This window comes from Drosophila montana, unplaced genomic scaffold, assembly GCF_035044405.1.
Source record: "Drosophila montana isolate Dmon_TW-CO22-7 unplaced genomic scaffold, ASM3504440v1 contig_3468_1, whole genome shotgun sequence".
NCBI lineage: Eukaryota > Metazoa > Arthropoda > Insecta > Diptera > Drosophilidae > Drosophila > Drosophila montana.
In genome coordinates this window covers 847357-866290 of record NW_026998349.1, presented here as the reverse complement: position 1 = coordinate 866290, position 18934 = coordinate 847357, and the positions used below count along the sequence as shown (strand labels likewise).

Here is an 18934-nt window from a genome sequence, read left to right as displayed (position 1 = left end):
TGCGCTGCTGCTGCGCCTTGATGGGAAAGAAACTGAAAGTGCATAATTAATTAATTGTAATTTTAGATAATTTCGCTTGACTCATAAAAAATGCTAAATATGCGCCCAGCTCACGTTTTTAAGCGTCATTTAAATTGTGTTTAATATGAGAAAACACTTGGACAAAGTGTGCTGGTCGGTCGGTCGGTCGGTCGGTCGGTCAGTCGGGGCGTATGCGTGATTTATGCGCGTGTGTGTGTGGCTGTGTGTGTGGCTAAAAATACGCTAGCACAAGTGTTAGATTGAATAAAAATCGTATATTTCAAGCTGTCAAAGGCAATTTAAGCTGAAAAGCAAACAGACACACATACATAACGCCCCCCAAACCAGCCCCCACACACACACACACGCACACCCACACACACACGCACAACAACAAGAGGTATAACAACTGATGTGCGGTTTTGGTTTCATGGCTTACGGTTTTGATTGCTGCCATCGCTCAATTGATTTTCCACTAATGCCATCGATTGGCACAAACTGAAATAAAAGTGAAATGCAAAGTATTAAAAAAGTCGCACACACACACACACACACACGTGCACACACTCATACACACACCAACACACTAAAACTTAAACACCAAAATAAACAATTTGTGATGCGGCATTATTTGACATGAAATTGAAACGCATCGCGGAAAAAGAATATCTACACGCATTTTATTCAGGCCAAAGCATTCAATACTTAAATGGGATTAGTTGCGGCTCTGCTTCATTTGGCAGTGTATTAAATAGTCGGCAATGGGGTTTTTTCTATATATTTTGATATGTTCATCAGGGCGAAAAGTGAAAATCAGCATAGGCTGCCGCAAGCAGATTAAATTAATACAAAAAGAACTGTTATATAACAAAACTGTTAGAAACTGTGTGCCCTCAGGCCAGATTGAGTGATTGATTGATTGACTGATTGAAGATCAACGCACAGACCAACAAAGGTCTAGGAAACATTGCATTTTGTATTATAATTTCCCTTTGTGATCTAAGTTCAGGGCTTTTGGAAAAGTTTCACACGAATGTGTGGAACATAAGCGGGAAATAATTTTATGAATCATTTTCGTTTACATCCGATTAGCTTCAAAGTAAATATAAAATATGAATATAAAAAATCATTTAACGCATGTTTCACACTTATCGCAAGTTCCACTGTCCCGGGCGGTAATTGAGAGTCAAATGTTGTATAGTTGAAACTATAATTTTCCGCTTCAAATACATTTACAGAGGTTTTGTAAGAATTCCATCTGTTTGCGTGGAATATAAGCGAAAAACAGTTTTATGAAATTTCACCATCCGAAAACTTTGGAAGTCAAGTGTTGTATGTTTTCAGTCCAGAAAAAGTAGAAGAAAAACTTTGATAGCAAGTTTTGGACTTTTTGGGTACAGATCTGGGAAAAAAAATGAATGTACCCGGACAAAGCCGGATAATACCCGTTGATAGTGTATATACATATTTACCAAAAGATAACTATTGTAATTTAGAGAGCTGTCAAAATTGTTTGCCGTTTGTTTAAATTGATAAGCCGCAGCGCACATAAATCTTTTCAGCTGCCTCACCTTGAGGGCGGTTTTTGTTTGTTTGGCTTTTTTTTGGTGTTGTTGTTGTTGTGTGGCCTACGTCCAATTACACGAGACTCTGTTTCTGTGTGTGTGTGTCTGTGTGTCAAGTCTGTGGCTGCCCACGCCCACATATTTGCTGACACTCGATGGTCCATTTTGTGGGCGTGGCCAGCGCGTGCTGCCGCGTCCCAGCTCGCAGCACATAGCACATAAATGTCAAATGCAAGAACCATAATAATTCATTTGACTGCAAAATCCCGACTGCACTTGATATATGCAATACGCTGCGCATAGATACTCGATGCTCGACTAACTAAAACACACACCAAAACCCTTTAGCGGCAAGTCTAGCCGCGTTCTGCGAGCCTGTTCAGTGAAAATAAGACAAAATATAAAAAACAACAACAGGAAGAGAGGCTGTGAAATAAGAGAAACATAATTTAAATCAGACAGCTGCGACTCCTTTTGGCTTGCCTGAAATCGATAGATAGCATAGTTATACCCTGACCCAAATGGGTAAAAATGGGTATGTGACAGGCTGAAGAAAGCATCTCTGATCCGATAAAGAATATATTTATGAATAGCCTAGTCGATCTAGACGTGTCTGTCTATGTTTCCACGTCTCTGCCTCTGCCTCTGTCTGTCCATCTGTCTGTCTTTTCGTCCTCTAAATCCTCTTTCAAGAAAGCGATACAAATCGATATCGAAATCCTGATCAAGTATCTTTCATTTTATAGCTACCAAAGCCTTCCCTAGCGCGAACTTTATTTTGTGTTAATAAAAGAAGGTACAGGGTATCCCCTAGTCGGGCGCCACCGACTAGAACCGACTTTGAGCTGTAATAGCAGCAGAATCCTCTTAGAACTCTTATCAATCCTCAAAGCAGATCAAGCTTAACATTTGTCATATTATCTATCTTAGCTGCATTTAAGCTGGGCAATCCTTCTTAGCCTTTTTCCCAGTTAGGGTATGCTAACTTATTTATCCCAGGACATTATATTATTTTTGGCCATTTAACTGTATTTGGCATCGTTATTAATGATCACATTTAAAAAGAAATTCATTTGCATAGATTGTTAAAGTTTTTAATATTTTATTACGCATATTTCATTGTGCATTTGTGAATTTTATAACAGGTGGAAATGTCTAATGAATTTTGAATGTCGTTTTTGCCAATATAAATAAATATTTAATGTCAAATGAAAATGTGGAAAATATATTTGGCAAAAAATGTGCGCCCGCAAAATGCAGTCAAATTGATAAAAAAAAAAACGAAATAAATAAATACACTTATTTATTTATAAATTTATTATAAACATTTATATATGTATTTATTTTGTTGTTTTGTGCTTAACCAGCATTTACTACCTTTGCCTGGCTAATTAGCCGTTAGTCAACACTGGAAAAACCGCACGCGAACGTGTGCGGTGTGAAAAATGAACGCGATAAGAAAAGAACCAAAAAGAAAAGCAGAAAAATCTGCGCTAATTTGAAACTTGAAATCACAACTAATGAAGATTTAAGCAGCTGCAGCTGCGGCAAACGAATGTGTCTGGGTTGGGTTGAGGGGGGTTGAGGGGGAGAGGAGCGGCGGTGGCTGCTGCTGCGGCTCAGCTGCAAATCTCAAATGAAAACAAAACGCAACAGAAACGGCGTCCAAGGAGGCAGCGCACAAAGGCAAACAGCGCCCGTGGCAAATGCATTATTAATAAATGAAAACGCTGCGCGTGTAGATTGCAATTTATGCATGCATGAGTGTGTGTGCGAGTGTGCGAGTGTGTGTGTGCCCCACTGAACGTGCAGTTCATGGACAATGCCAGCTTGAATAAGATGTCCTTTGTTGTCTCTCCATCTGTCTATGTGTGTGTGTGTGTGTGTGCGCGCGGACATCAGCTTGTGCGTCGTTGCTTTTCCGGTGTGAATTAGCGTCGAGTGCCACATGCAATTTCCTGTTGTTGTAAATTGCAGCAGCAGCAGCAGCAGCAGCAGCAGCAGCAGTAGCTGCGTTTCTTGTGCTGTCTTTAATTGCCGCACCATGGCGCTGTTTTATGGCGGGCCACGCTTTAAATTTGAACACACTTAGCACACACACTCCACAGTTGTTGTTGTTGTTGCTGTTGTTGTTGCTGTTGTATCAGCATTCAATTTGCTTGGTTTTTAGCAACGGCAGCACAAAGCTCAACTAGCTGCGGAAATTTGCTCAGTTACTTTTGTGCAATCCCCAAATCCCAGTTCAATTTTATCTATGTATCTATCTGAAACTACTTGGCAAATAGCTTCAGCTAGTTGCGGTCCTGCCTCTGGCGCGTTGCACTGTTTGTATTTGTATCTGTAGCTGTTAGCTGTAGCTGTATCTGCAGCTGTATCTGTATCTGTAGCTGTTAGCTGTAACTGCAACTGTGTGCAGCTTCAATGAAATTGTTGACGTAAATGGACAACAAAGCCCGGCACTCAGCTGCGTTTTTTTTTTCTATCTTTTTTTTATAACCTTTGCCGTGGGTCTGCTTATTTTGTCATGTGTTTTGTAACCTAAAGAGGTCGAAATTGGCAATCGCATAAGGTGAATCAGTTTGAGTCGCAGTTTATGTCGATATAGATATGTCCTTCTGTCCAAGAGAGACTCCAGTCTAAGAGATTCTTTCTCAGGTTAAAGTCAGTTAAAAGCTTCGTCATGAAAATTTGCAGGCAGATACATATATCAGAATCTTTTGAATCGGACCACCATATCATAGGCTGCCATGAAAACTCTAACTTTTCAAAATATCTTAGAAAAACTTGGCATTATTCAGAATCGGTTGAATAGTAATTTTTTTATTCTGTTCACTTTTAGCTCAAAGCAAAAACATGCAGCTCATGTTTGCAAGGGTATTTCAACTTCGGCGTGCCGCAGTTAATCTTTTTGCCTTTGTCTTCTGCCCCTCCCCCCCTTGCAAGGGTCCTGCCCTGCCCACCACGCCCACCCACTGGGCAACCGCCTCACCCGTGCCGCCTGTTGTCGCTGCTGCACAAAAATGCATGGTTCGTTTAATGGCAACGGGGCTGAAATTCATGTTTATTGCATTTTGCATGCTGGCAAATAAACGCCTGCCCACTTTGATCGCACAAATACTGTGCTATATATATGTATATATTTATGCTATGTAAATATGTATATAGAGAAAAAAGGCAGCCACACTCGACGCAATTCAAAAGCCAGGCGCTTGCTTAATTTTTTGATTTTATTTTTTTTTTCTTGCGCTGCATTTTTTCTTTGATTTTTCTTTTATTTCTCTCCCCCATTTATAGTCCCCCTTTTGCCCCTTTTTTGTACGCCTCCCCCCCGAAAGAGTTTTGCTGACCACAAAGCCGCAGAGCTGCAGCTGCCTTGAAATGTACCTTTGCTTGGGCAAACAGACTTGATTGGCTGCCGGACGTGCGACCTCAATGGCACGTAATTAGTGCATGCTATATGCCTTTCACACACACACACACACACACACACACTAACGTGTGCATGCATGCTGGCTCAGATTGATGCCAAGTTACTTGAGAGGCCTCTTTTTTTATTTAGTTATGTGACCAGACCGCATGCAAATATCGACAGAGGCAGACGCAGAAGCAGTTAGGCAGGTATTTTGAATACGCTGCGTATACGCAATATACAGCAGGCAATACACAGGCGACTGTCAATTAAGCCTGCCGGCAACTGGCAACTGTCTATTGCAGCTTTCACTGGCAATCGATTTGTATCCTTGTTCTTTATCCTGCTAGCGATTTGCTCAGTTACAAGCAAGCCATTTGCGTGTGCAACTACCTCCGTTTGCTCAATCTTGGCTTTATTTCTACAGCTCATCGTCATCATCATCAACAGCATCATCATCATCATCAGTCTTTGGCTGTGCATCGAATGCACATTTCCAGCGCATCCCCAGGGACAAAATGATTCACAAAGCGAACATTTCTCGCACAGTTTCGCTTTATCCACCCACACAGAGAGCGAGAGGGGAGAGCAGGGAGAGTGAGGGAGCGAGCTCTGGGCACGATAATAAGATGCCTGCTTTTGTGTCAGTGCCGGCAGGCCAGTGCATTTTTATTTAACATTCGTTGCATTTCTCAGCAGTTCACTAGACTCGCAGTTCACAATCATATCTTTCATCTGTTCCAGCTGATATAAAAGCCAAAAGCGAGCTTTGAGACATAAACGTTCTGCTCACTGATATGTGAAATGTATCTGGGCATAAAATTCCGAGCCGTGCTGCCAATTTAGCCACTTTGCAGCCAGTTTTTTTGGGAGCATAAAGCAGTCGTCAAGTCTAACTACCGATTCGAGTTTTAGGCGGCATCTAAACATTGTGTTTAATGCATTGCCCGAAGACCTTGGCTATTAAGCTTCTTTACAGTCCGATTTTGGCAGCTGCACTTTTGAGTTTTCTTGCTCGAATGAGTGCTCCATTTGAACAGCAAAGTTGCGGCAGGTTTTAACTGAATATCAGATTGAAGAGTGAGAAAGTTAAAGTTATAAAGAGCTTGGCAAAGGCAAGAGAACTTCACATTAGCCAGGATTTTAGTAGGGTACTGCCTGGGAACTGTATACTCCCTTAATGGGTATGTATTGTATCTGTGCTTTTTAATATTTTACTATTTCAATAGTTTCTAGCAGTTTCTTATATTTTCATATATTTTTAAGCTATTGCTTGAGAGAATTGAGTATTAGCTAGCTCCAATGAGAAGTTGCTGAACAACAAGCCTGCAGGTTCGAGTCTTAGTCGGCATATACAAATTTAAATGTGTGATGATATACCGTTCGATCGGCTTAAAACTCATTTTCAAAGATCTTTGAGAGAAATTATTTTAAACGTGCCACGAGCAAGGCCCGGAAATACCCACTATTATCAATATAGACATAGGACGAAATTTCCCTCACCCATAACTCGGTCAAAACTCAACCGATTTTCATAAGGTTTGGCTTTTTATTCATGGTTTGACCTCTAAATCAATTTGGCATCTAAACCTGGGAACGTTATTTTTAGTCAAAATTCAAGTGAAAATGGTACCCTCAAATATCCAATATAGACATAGGTCGAAATTTCCCACTTCCATAACTCGGTCAAAACTCAACCGATTTTCATAAGGTTTGGCTTTTTATTCATGGTTCGACCTCTAGATCAATTTGGCATCTAAATCTGGCAACACAATTTTTAGTCAAAATTCAAGTGAAAATGGTACCCTCAAATATCCAATATAGACATAGGTCGAAATTTCCCACTTCCATAACTCGGTCAAAACTCAACCGATTTTCATAAGGTTTGGCTTTTTGTTCATGGTTCGACCTCTAAATCAATTTGGCATCTAAATCTGGCAACATAATTTTTAGTCAAAATTCAAGTGAAAATGGTAACCTCAAATATCTCATGTAGACATAGGTCGAAATTTCCCACATCCATAACTCGGTCAAAACTCAACCGATTTTCATAAGGTTTGGCTTTTTATTCATGGTTTGACCTCTAGATCAATTTGGCATCTAAATCTGGGAACACTATTTTTAGTCAAAATTCATGTGAATGTGGTACCCTCAAATATCCAATATAGACATAGGTCGAAATTTCCCACATCCATAACTCGGTCAAAAACTCAACCGATTTCCATAAGCTTTGGCTTTTTATTCATGGTTTGACCTCTAGATCAATTTGGCATCTAAATCTGGGAACACTATTTTTAGTCAAAATTCATGTGAAAATGGTACCCTCAAATATCCAATATAGACATAGGTCTAAATTTCCCACACCCATAACTCGGTCAAAACTCAACCGATTTCCATAAGCTTTGGCTTTTTATTCATGGTTTGACCTCTAGATCAATTTGGCATCTAAATCTGGGAACACTATTTTTAGTCAAAATTCATGTGAATGTGGTACCCTCAAATGGTACCATCCAATATAGACATAGGTCGAAATTTCCCACTTCCATAACTCGGTCAAAACTCAACCGATTTTCATAAGGTTTGGCTATTTGTTCATGGTTCGACCTCTAAATCAGTTTGGCATTTAAATCTGGCAACACAATTTTTAGTCAAAATTCATGTGAAAATGGTACCTTCAAATATCCAATATAGACATATGTAGGTCGAAATTTCCCACATCCATAACTCCTTCAAAACTCAACCGATTTTCATAAGGTTTGGCTTTTTGTTCATGGTTTGACTTCTTGATCAATTTGGCATCTAAATCTGGCAACATAATTTTTAGTCAAAATTCAAGTGAAAATGGTACCCTCAAATATCCTACATAGACAGGTCAAAATTTCCCACCCCCATAACTCGGTCAAATCGCATCTGATTTTCAGGAAGTTTGGCTTTTTGTTATTGATTTGACCTCTCTATCAATTTGGCATCTAAATCTGGCAACATTATTTTTAGTCAAAATTCATGTGAAAATAGTACCCTCAAATATCCAATATAGACTTATGTGAAATTTTCCCACCCCATACCTCGGTCAAATCTTATCTGATTTTCATAAGGTTTGGCTTTCTGACCATGGTTCGAGCTCTAGATCAATTTGGCATTTAAATGTGGCAACATTATTTTTAGTCATATACACGCTAGTATATAATATAGAGCGATAGTGATAGGAATTAATTTTCCTGATAACTAATTTATTTTATTAATAAAAACTGACAATTCTTCAATTTCCCCCATTCTTTGACTGCCTTAAAGTACTTTGAATTACTTTCAATGATTCATATGCAACAGTCTTTAATTTTAGCTATCTAGGCTTGTTTTCAAGTACCTGAGAGTATTTGAAATAGATTTCAATTAGCCACTCAATGATTCCATATAACGCATGTGAGTGCTTTGTTAGCTAAGAGTTGTTGTTGGAGCACATGCCATGCGTTTCTCTGGGCCATATTGAATGTGACTCTGGTTGGTCTTAAATGGGCTTCAAACAGAGTGCTTGCAAGTAGATTCTGATCCCATTAAGTGGCCAGCAAGTATTGTATGCGATCAAAGGCTGCACAGGTCAGGTTGATGGATGTGCATTATATGTACGCGTGCACTTAATATGCAACTGCACAACGGGGGGCGCGGCAGGGCAGAGGGAATTGCCTGTCTGGGTTTTGCTTGCCGTAATTTAAACACGGCATATTGATGCCGCAATTACGCATTTTAATTTCCATTTACAACTGAGGGAAAGCAACTGTTTTCTTTGTGTCTTTGCAATGCACAATGTCGGCAGCCGATAATACCAATACATATAGCAATAAATACATATATGTGCTCAAAGGATATGAGGCGCGTTTCATGTGGCAAGGGGGGGGGGGGGCGGGGGGACACACCTCAAAGCCGCCTCGCAAGTCGTTGGCAGCTGGCAATTAAAAATGTTCTTTGTTGTATGTCAAGTCCAACTTATTTCAGATTGTTATCCAGCGACAACAACAGAATCGTAAAATATGGTTAACATGGGAATTTCAATGGATATAAAGCGGCACTTTTTTGATGACTCCGTATTTTATGTCTATTCTAATTTGAGAGCTTTATGACTTGGGGCCTTGGGTATTAAAATGCGCTTAATCAAGGAAATGGCCAGCTAAAAAAAGAAGGGGAAATAAATAAAAGTCGAAGCATTAATCAAATTCTGAATTGATAAATGTGTAACAACTCATTTGGACAGAAATTTGGCAGCAAGAATTGTTGAAATTATGCGAATAGTTTAAAGTTAAACTTTTATTTCTGTGCATAAGCTGGCGCATTTGTCAGCTAATTTATAAAATCGAATTAAAAGAGAAAGCGATGTAGAGAGCCGGGTGAGTGAGAGAGAGGGGGGGGAGGGGCGGTGCTGAATGCAGCTGGCGTCGATAAATTCATTCTTTTGCCAAGAAATAACTCAATAAAAGGCATTGAATGACAAGAACTTGGCAAACTTTAAGATAAGTATAAATGCCCTTAGATTTCAAGACAATAAATTAATAGGGGCATTGCAAAAAAGGGCCACCAGAAAGAGACGAAAGATGGGCAGAGCAGAGCAGAGTTATTGTAGAGCAGCGAAGCCTGGCAAAAGCGCAGCAAGGAATTTAATTTCGAGCGTTGTCATTAAAGGAAATGCACAAACGAAACGAAAGGGAACAACAAAGCACGGAGCAAGTGCAGGCGGAAAGAGAGGGCAAAAGAGACAGAGTGTGAGAGAGGGAGATATAGAGTGCGAGCGAGAGGCTGGTAGAGAGAGAGAGAGAGGAGGGAGATATAGAGAGGAAGTTGGAAGCAGAGATGAGCACGCTTCGTGCTTTTCTTTATGGCACGTTCTTTAAAACCAGGCTAAAAAAAATCTATTTAGTTTTAACTTTCGACTTAAACCCAGTTCATAGTTCGCATGCTTCAACTAAAAATCTTATATATGACTTTTTCAATTATTATGACGCAAAATAATCGAAATATATATTAAAATAAGATCGTACGGGTGAAATAGTAATTCATTGAAAATAAAATAAATAAGCATACAAGAGTAGGTTTTGGTTGTACTAGCTCTGTCGCCTTTTCATTGTTTATAATTCTCAAGTAGTTATAGGTTCGAGTTGAGGGTAAGGCCTTGCAAATCCAGAGTCGGTAGCAAAGCTTTGGTTGTGCTAGCTCTGTCGTCTTTCAATGGTTTGTAATTCTCAAGTAGTTATAGGTTCGAGTTGAGGGTAAGGCCTTGCAAATCTAGATTCGGTAGCAAAGTTAGCTGATAATAGAACCTGGAGGTTCTTGAAATAGCTAAACAAAGAACCTGCTCACTTTTCGAGTTTATACCTTGTTTTTGTAGCTGTTGTTGTTGATTTTTTCATACCATTTAAAACACAAGTCAGGACATACCATTTATTCCATTCCCGAATTTTTGATAGAAGCGAATAATTCATAGCTGCTGTTAACTTTAGCCTGATGTTTGCTTATAGAAAATGCTTGAAAAACAAAGAAAGTTATTATCCACTCGTGCCTTGTTATAAGTATTTTAACCGTGCATGTTGGCAAAAGTTAGTTTCGTGCCAGCCCGCGACTTGCTCCAGCTGAAAACTTGTATGCTGCACTTAACAGCTAACAAAGATTTCGCACACATATTCAATGGAGTTGAACAAGCAAATAAATTTCGTTGTTGCTAACGAAAAAGCATTCAATCAGCTCGCTCAGCCAACAGTTGGGGCCGAAATATGTACATATACATATATATGTGTGGGAGGGTGTCAAGAGTGAGCAGTTAAAAGTCAAATGGCGCACACGAGCCATAACAATGAGCAGCTGCTGGCCAAAAAGCGAACGAATCCCCTTCCATTCTTCGGTACTCGCCAATGCCATGTCCTTTGGGGACATTACACACAAAATCGCTTGTAATCAATCAGCAGCAAATTAAATTTCCAAGCGCCCGGTCGAGCCAGATTAAGTATGAAATTGTGCGCCGCAGTGCACTCAACTGGGGCTGCAGCTAGCTCTCCCTCTCTGTGTGTGTGTGTGTGTGTCTGTGAGTTTGTGTGTGTGTGTGTCATATACAATTGTTATCTAGCGCTCTATTTGTGCGTTGCGTACATCCAAATGCCGTAGAGCAGCTCGCTTCATTTAGCGCATCTAAATTCAGCTTGGAAATTAATAACTTTAGCCAAACGTGCCTCACACCATCCCCTCCCCCCTCCCCCCCTCGCACACTCCCCTACCCAACACTGACAGCCATTTCTCAGAGTTCACATAGACGTCGCCATGGCGGCCATCATCATTCGGGTCTGCGGCTCTGAGGCGCGCGCTCAAGTGTGTGCGTGAGCTGAAAAATTTTTATTGCATACATTTGAGCAGTCAGCATAATTTCTCACTTTTGCGTGAAGTTTATTAGGCGTCGGCACGCACCAAACCAACCAAAAAAAAAGCAAAAAAAAGAAAAGAAAAATAATGTCCTTAGTCAACACTGGCAGCGTGTAACTCAATTTTGATAAATTTCATGCGACATGTGCCCATTGATGTAGGCTATTTTTGTGTGCCAACTGGCATGTCAATTTAATATCCAAAAGGTTACCAAAACAAACGTCTCGGCCGCCAAGTCTTTGCCCGAAATTCCAATTTTGAGTCTGGCAATATTTGGGAAGAATTTTCCATAAATAGATTTTAATTAAAAGTTTGCGTGAGCTCTTTAGATGCTTGACCACTTTGAAGTTACGGGCTTTAAATTTAATGTTAGGAAAATTTTCTAAATTAAATCAAATTTACAAGTTAAATGTAAGCCAGAACTGTTATATTGTGTTCTAAGCTGTGCTATGAAGTGGCATTATATTGTGTTATTCTTTGATTTATAGAGGGGTTCTATTGTATTATACTGTTTTATATGGTGGTGTTATATTGTTTTATACTGTAATTTACAGTGGTGCTATATTGTGTTCTATAGTGTGTTATACTGTGGTTTAAAGTGGAGTTTTTATATTGAGTTAAATAGTATGATATAATGCTAATGCTGGTGTTTGGTCGTGTTATACTGTGTTATATTGTGCTACAATGTTTTATATAGTGGTGTTATATAGTGAGCTATATACTTGTGTTATATTGTGTTAAACTGTAAAATTGATAGGTATTATAGTGTGTTACAATGTGTGTTATACTATAGTAGTGTTCTATTGTGTTATACAGTGTTATTGAGTATTGTTATACTGTGTTCTACATAAGGGTTATATTGTGTTAGACTGTGGCTTGTAGTGTTATACTGTGTTAAACAGTATTATATAGTCTTGTTATACTGTGTCACATTGTTGTGCTACATGGAGTTATACTGTGTTATATTGTGCTCTTATATTACCTTCTCAAAATTATCATTCATGTTAAAATTCATGCGCTCTTCACTCTTTTAATTTGATCTGATACCCTTTCCTTACCATTTTGAGCTTAATCCCACAAGTATATTAAAAAGTCAACGTAATTTTGTTCTGCTTGCCAGAAACAGACTTAGGTTAACTAGATTTGAACATAATTTGTAAAACATTCCACTGTTTCCTCTGAGCTGTCTCTTGGCCAATTTGAACCACAAGCTCGGTCACAATTTTCGGGGGTTTTATGTGATTTGCTGTGTGCTGTCGGCTCCTGAGAAGCTGCTGCTCCTGCTGCTCCTGCTGCTGCCTCTGCTGCTGCTGCTCCTGCTGCTGCTAAGCGCTTAATATTCTAGCATAAACAGTTTATTTTAATGCTTTCTGTGGACAAGCCCACACGCACATAAATAAACTGGCGTTTGTGGACTCTCAAAACCACCTCAGAGACAAGTCAGAGAGATGATGAATTGTGCTGACGACTCATTTGGGAGCATACTTTTTGCTTTTCTTTTTGCAGTTGCCTTCATTTAGTTGCCTTTTCTTTTTGATATGCGTTTCTGTTTTGTATTTTATTTTATGTTCTGCGTTTGGGTTCTTTTTTGTTTTTTTTGGTTTTCAGCTGTCAGCCGGCGCCCAGTTCCGTTTATTGGGTAATTAGTCTAATTAACGCGAAGTCTTTCAAAGGCTTCAAAATGAACCTAAACTCATGTTACGCACTCCGCTAATTAAACTTTGTACAAGTGCTTTTTTGTTTTTTTCCGCAGCTGTTTTTAAGTGAAAAAACAAAACCCTTCCCAGCCTCTATTTGTGTATAGATTTGTACTGAATATAATGCGATTTCAAGGGTCTAACCTTTGACATTTGGAGTTTAATCAACAGCGAGAACTGTTGCAAATTGCGCTCTGATCTTTATGAGACATATAAAAGTCGGCAACTGATTTCTTTGGAAATACTTGAACATTCGCCACAGAGCCCCAGTTGGGGTCTATATGGCAGCTGGAACAATGCAGAAAACTAATAAAACTTTGTTTGCAGCCACACACACACACAAACACACAGAGGTGCATAAAAGCAAGTACTTTCTTGCCTGGCTATAGGGTAGTTTTAAGTGCAACTTAAACTCCAACTCGACACTAAATCAAAACTTAAAGAAAGCAGCTCAATGTCCAGGGCCAGTTGCCTCGCTCAGCAATTGCTGCAGTCGGTACGTGAGAAAGTGCTACCAAGAATTTATGCACTCGCCGCATGCCAACGCACACAGACACACAGACAGAGAGAGAGGGAGAGAGAAAAACACACACAGGTAACAGCGGAAGTTCGTGGCCCATAATGGCTCAAATCTGAATTATGCGGCAAAATGCAAAGAAAACTAGCAAAGTCCAAAGGACAATGCGGCGGGGCACAGTCAGCAGTTGGCAGTTGGCAGGCAGGAGTCATTCGTTTGGTCGGGCAAGCAATGGAAATGACATGCGGACATCCGACATAGGTCAGAAATCAGCATGCTAAGCACTGTGGCGCCATCTAGCGGCGTCCGTTGGCAACTAACCGTTTGGACAGTTTAAACCTTGTCCCCCAACCCCACCCCGCCGCGTACTCTGCCATCAACTTTATCAATTATGCAAATGGCAAATTTAACACCTCAACTACGTGCCACATACGAGCGAGTGGCTGCCACATGCAGGCTTGCCCCCCCCCCTCCCCCTCTCCCCCTCCCGCCGGAGCACTTGGCGGCCATAAATCTTCGACTGCAGCGACCGGCAAAAGCCGCTGCAATGAATTTCCAACTACTTTGGCGTTCGCGAATTTCTTCTATTTTTTTTGTTTTTCCATTTTAAGTGCTGCTGTTTAATTTAACGTCGCCCTGAAGTCCGGATATCACGGCAAAGTGGATTTTTCCGTCAAACATAAAAGCAAAGTTCACATTTGTAATTAAGGTGCTGGCTGGCTGGGGCGTGGCAAGTGCAGTATTTTATGCGCAAATGAAACACAAATGCCCAGCGGCCTATTAATTTAAATGCGAAAACGCAAAAATGCGCAAAAAAAAAAACACAAGCAGCAACAACAACTTTGGCAGCCGTGGCTCAAACGCAGGGCAACACACAAAATATTTGAATACCCTGTTTGCCAGCGGCAGGTGGGGCATAACTGCAATTATGTGCAAGATAAATATATGCGCACATTGCTGTAGGACAATTTGGCTTAATCAATATTTTTTGTGCTAGATTTGAGAAAATATTTCAGGTCCAGTTTTTCTCAACGCTTTTAGAAATCTCCAAAAGCGCACACTAATTTCTAGTTAAGTTTACGTGACTTTTATGCCTAGAAATGTTAATGATAAATTAAGATCTAGCATATAATTCCCTTGATGAGGATATAATATATCATCTTATATATATCATAATTTTGTCATGAAATGTGTAGCGCATAGAAGGAGAAATCTCTGAACCTTTAAGCCGACTTGATATAGGTCTGTCTTTCTGTCCCTCTATCTGTCCATTTGTCCGTCTCTCTGTTTGTCCATCTGTTTGTTTCTATATTAACTTGTCTGTCAGTCTTTAAGTTATCGCCTAGAAACTATGCATAACTGAACCGACCGGATCGGGCGACTATATCATATAGCTGCCATAGAAACGATCCCTTTCTAAATGTTAATTCTTGTTGCTCTCTTTACTTTGATCTTTATGACAGCTCTGGCCTGGTTCTTAGCTCATATTGCCGATCAATCCCAAAAACCATCCACATATGTTGCCACGCCCACAAATGTTGTTTAAATTCGTATATATCTCATAAGTTTCTCTCCATAATGAGATCTTTGTTGAATGTTGTATGATATGGGTCCATAAGCGTGCTTCCATAATATACCAGCGGTTGCCAACACTGGAAATAGAGTATCTAGAACTCAGCTGCTTTAGACTGTCATTGCTTCGTTTTTTATATGTTTCATAATTCTTCAATGTTTTGCTTGCTCAAGCATATTCCCTACCTATACTTATGCGCGTTCATATATATATATATGTGCATATGTGTATATATATTTAAGTGTGTATATATAAGAGCCAAACCTTATCTTGGCAAATGACAGACTCCGATTTCGACTCCAACTCCGACTCCAAGTTTGCCGTCAGCTGCTGCTGCGCTCAGCATAAAATGCCTTTGCTTATAATATTAAAATAGCCGGAAGCGGAAATACGAAACGCCAATGCATGTGTGTGCGAGCATGCCGGCGTGTGTATATGCGTGTGTGTGTGTTTTTGCATATTTGATTTTGTGAGCGAGAGAGTGAGAGAGGGAGAGAGAGCAAGAGCTGAGCCCCTTGCATGTCACAAAGCATTTGATAAAAGTTGCATGCAATCGCCGCGGGCTGCTTGGACTGCGTCCACCTCTCAGCTGCCAAGCTAGCCACTTGCACACACAACACACACACACAATCGGTGTTATTGTTGTTTATTTGCACGTACTGTAACAAATTATAAGTGCCGCATGTCGAAGCCTTCCTGCCGTGTGCGGGCAGCTGGCTCAAATGCTGGCTGGCAGCTTGTTTGCATAACAAACACGTGTGCCGAGCCGGAAAACTCGTCAGCAACAACAAAAAATACACTGGAAAAATAACTGGAAAATAAGAAAAGCCTGTTTGTTTTATATAATGAGCACAACTTGGCACTCCGGGCAGCCGTGTGTCGGTTCAATGACTGCAAATTGGTCAGCGCCAGACGGGAAGCGTGCGATTCAGCCCTTTTATGGCTACGGCCAGGCCAGCAGCCTTTATTGGCCGTTTTGCATAGAGCCTAAGCTGTGGCTGGCTTTCAGGGCTCGGCAAGGTCATTACAAATGTCAAACTAAAGACCTGAATGCTAAGCGCTGCTCTCTGACATTGATGTTGAGCGCGTCAATTATGTGCCACGACGACATGCAATCTGCAAATGTATATGCAGCACACACACACACACACACACACACAAACCCTGGAGACGCTCATTAGTTGGCGACATGTCGTGTGTGTGTGTGCGACTCGGTTTTCCGCAGCATATTCCCAATGTGATGCACCTACAATATCCTGTTCATTAAAATTAATGACTTCGATTTAACCTGCACGCATGCAAATATATCCAGCCATATGTATACACACATATATTTATATATGCATATGTCACGCACACACACACACATTCAAGGCTGCTGCTCTGAACTTAACTCTAATGAGAATTGGATATTAGGTAACAGATATATGCATAAATGCATCCGTTGCACTCAAATAGATCGCATTACCGTCTACGGGGAGCGCCTCGAAGTATGCAAAGCTATTTGAAATTGCCTTTGCCAATGCTTTTAGCTTAATTTTTTATACTAATGCCTAATCGAGCCAGATATTTATGCATTCGATATATATGATTTAAGGTCAATTTTTCGATTGAACAATTAGCAGCGGCAGCTTGGCTGCCAAAGCCCTACAAAACCTTGGTGTGATTAGGTTCAAGGTTCAGAGCTTACGGTTCGGTTCACTTGGTTCATCGCAACCTTGTGCCTGGATTTTAGCTGCAAAATTCGTTCGTTGAATTTTAATTTCGATTTTCAAGAGCACTTTTCACTATTTTCAATTTACAAAAATACCCCATTTATAAAAATAACTAAATTAACATTGGACGAACGAATGCTCCAGCTATAAACTATGCGCAAGCTTGAGATGTACCAAGTGAACTGAACCTTTAGCTCTGAACCATGAACCGAGGCACTCAAAAGTTTTGTAGAAACCAATATCATGCAGTTCATGCTAAGGTTCAGTTGTCCTCTTTATCCAATTAATCCGATTTAATGTTTGGTTCAGAGCAAATAAATATAGGGAATTCTAAGCTCGAATCGGTTCGGTTCAAACCGATTTGAAGTATATCCAGATTTTGGTAGTTCTAAGTTGAGCCCAACATAATTTACGTTCCATAGCAATTTTCTGCCTTTGATGTAGGTTCCTGAACCTGACCTCCCTCCACATGCTCAGATTTCGTTTCGAACCAGGGTCGTCACCTTTATATGGTTCGGTTCGCGGTTCTTTGGCAAACTGTTTCGGTTCAGATTTCATTTTATAGGTTCGAGGATTCGAGTGCGCGGCGATTCGAGCTTAAATCCGGTTTGCAGCTTTGATTCGACCGTCTAGAACAGACTGAAGCAGACAAATTCTCTTCCTTTCTCTCTCTCTCTCTCTCTCTCTCTCGCTCTCGCTCTCTTTCTTTCTCGCTCCGCCTGCAGCCAAGCAAAACGCAACGTATTTAGCTCAGCTCGTAAAGATTAATTAAGTCCTTCAGCTCTGCTGAGGCTAAAATGATTATATATATAATTTACATTTTGTTGTTGTTGTTGCATTTGTTTTTCTGTTTAAAAGTTGTTTTTATCGAATTAAAGAACACTTTTAGCTTTCACTTTTAGCAGCAGCAGCGAAAGCGACGGCTGCACATGTGGCAAACTTTTTTAATTATGCTCGGAAAATAAAAATTATACTTGTACTTTTGCACACATTTTTTTCGACCTTCAGCGTGCCTTCAAGTGCTACTTGTTGTGTCCGAGTGTGCCTGTGTGTGTATGTGTGTGTGTTTGCTTGTGTTTTAGTTGCAGTGTGTGCGCATTTCGTTAGAGTGAATTACAGGGACGTGCTGATGCACTCGCCGCTTTTCAGTTACCCCACGAGCCATTGATGATAACTTTTTTCAGCACTTGCGCTCAATACACAAATGTGCTATAAAATATGTGCAAAAATATTTCTTCAGCGGTTCGGCGGGGGCCAACCACGTAAATGGCTTTTGGCTTTATTTTATGGCGTGCAGCTGTAGTTGCTGTTGCTGTTGTTGGCCCTTTCCCTCGCTGTTATTGTTATTGTTTTGCCTTTTGCCAATGCTCTGCACGGTTGCATCATCAATTATGCTTATCAAAGCGCTGTGTGTTGGGGGGGGGAAGGCTAAAACTTTTGCCGCTGCTGACCAACAAGGCCGCCCCGATCCGATCCGCCCCACCTTGAACCGCCAATGGGCAACGACTGGGGGCAGCGAGTGCAACTGATTTGAGTGCACTCGACAGGTAATAAATATGAAGTGCTAAACACGAGATACGCGCATTTTTCTGCCGCAAAACTTTTGCCACACACACACACTGCGCTCAACATTGTAGCATATTGCAGTTAAAATATATTAAAACACAACAACAAGAAGTATCGACTATTTGCAGCACGTCGAAGATTTAATACCCTTGTAATAAGTGAGTTATGGGCTTGTCGGAGGGAAGCTCGCAATTGCTGAGTATGGGTAAAGATATTTTGAAAGACAGACAAATTGTCCATACAGAAGCTCCTTTAAAGCTTCTATTCTTCCTATAGAGCCTATATGATATAGTTCTCTGATGCTCAAAAGATTTGGCTAAAATGTGTGAACTCGTTAATGGCGAGCTTGATCAAGATATTCCGAAAATAAATGTTATTTATAAGGGAACTTTATGTTCGACCGAACCTGTCCATAGATAGATATAGTAAGTCGGACAATTATAAAGCTTTATGATTGCGATTGCCTAAGAATTGA

At 40.4% G+C, this 18934-nt stretch overlaps 1 protein-coding gene and 1 long non-coding RNA gene across 2 annotated transcripts in view; both read left to right on the top strand.

Annotated features, from left to right (window-relative positions):
• The window catches only part of LOC135434923 (uncharacterized), a 100751-nt gene that overhangs the window by 15778 nt on the left and 66039 nt on the right, over positions 1-18934 (top strand). The window lies entirely within an intron of this gene.
• LOC135434924 (uncharacterized) lies at positions 434-661 on the top strand. Its single transcript, XM_064691737.1, is given in 3 exon segments — positions 434-513; positions 515-551; positions 605-661. Coding segments are annotated over 3 exon segments (174 nt in total).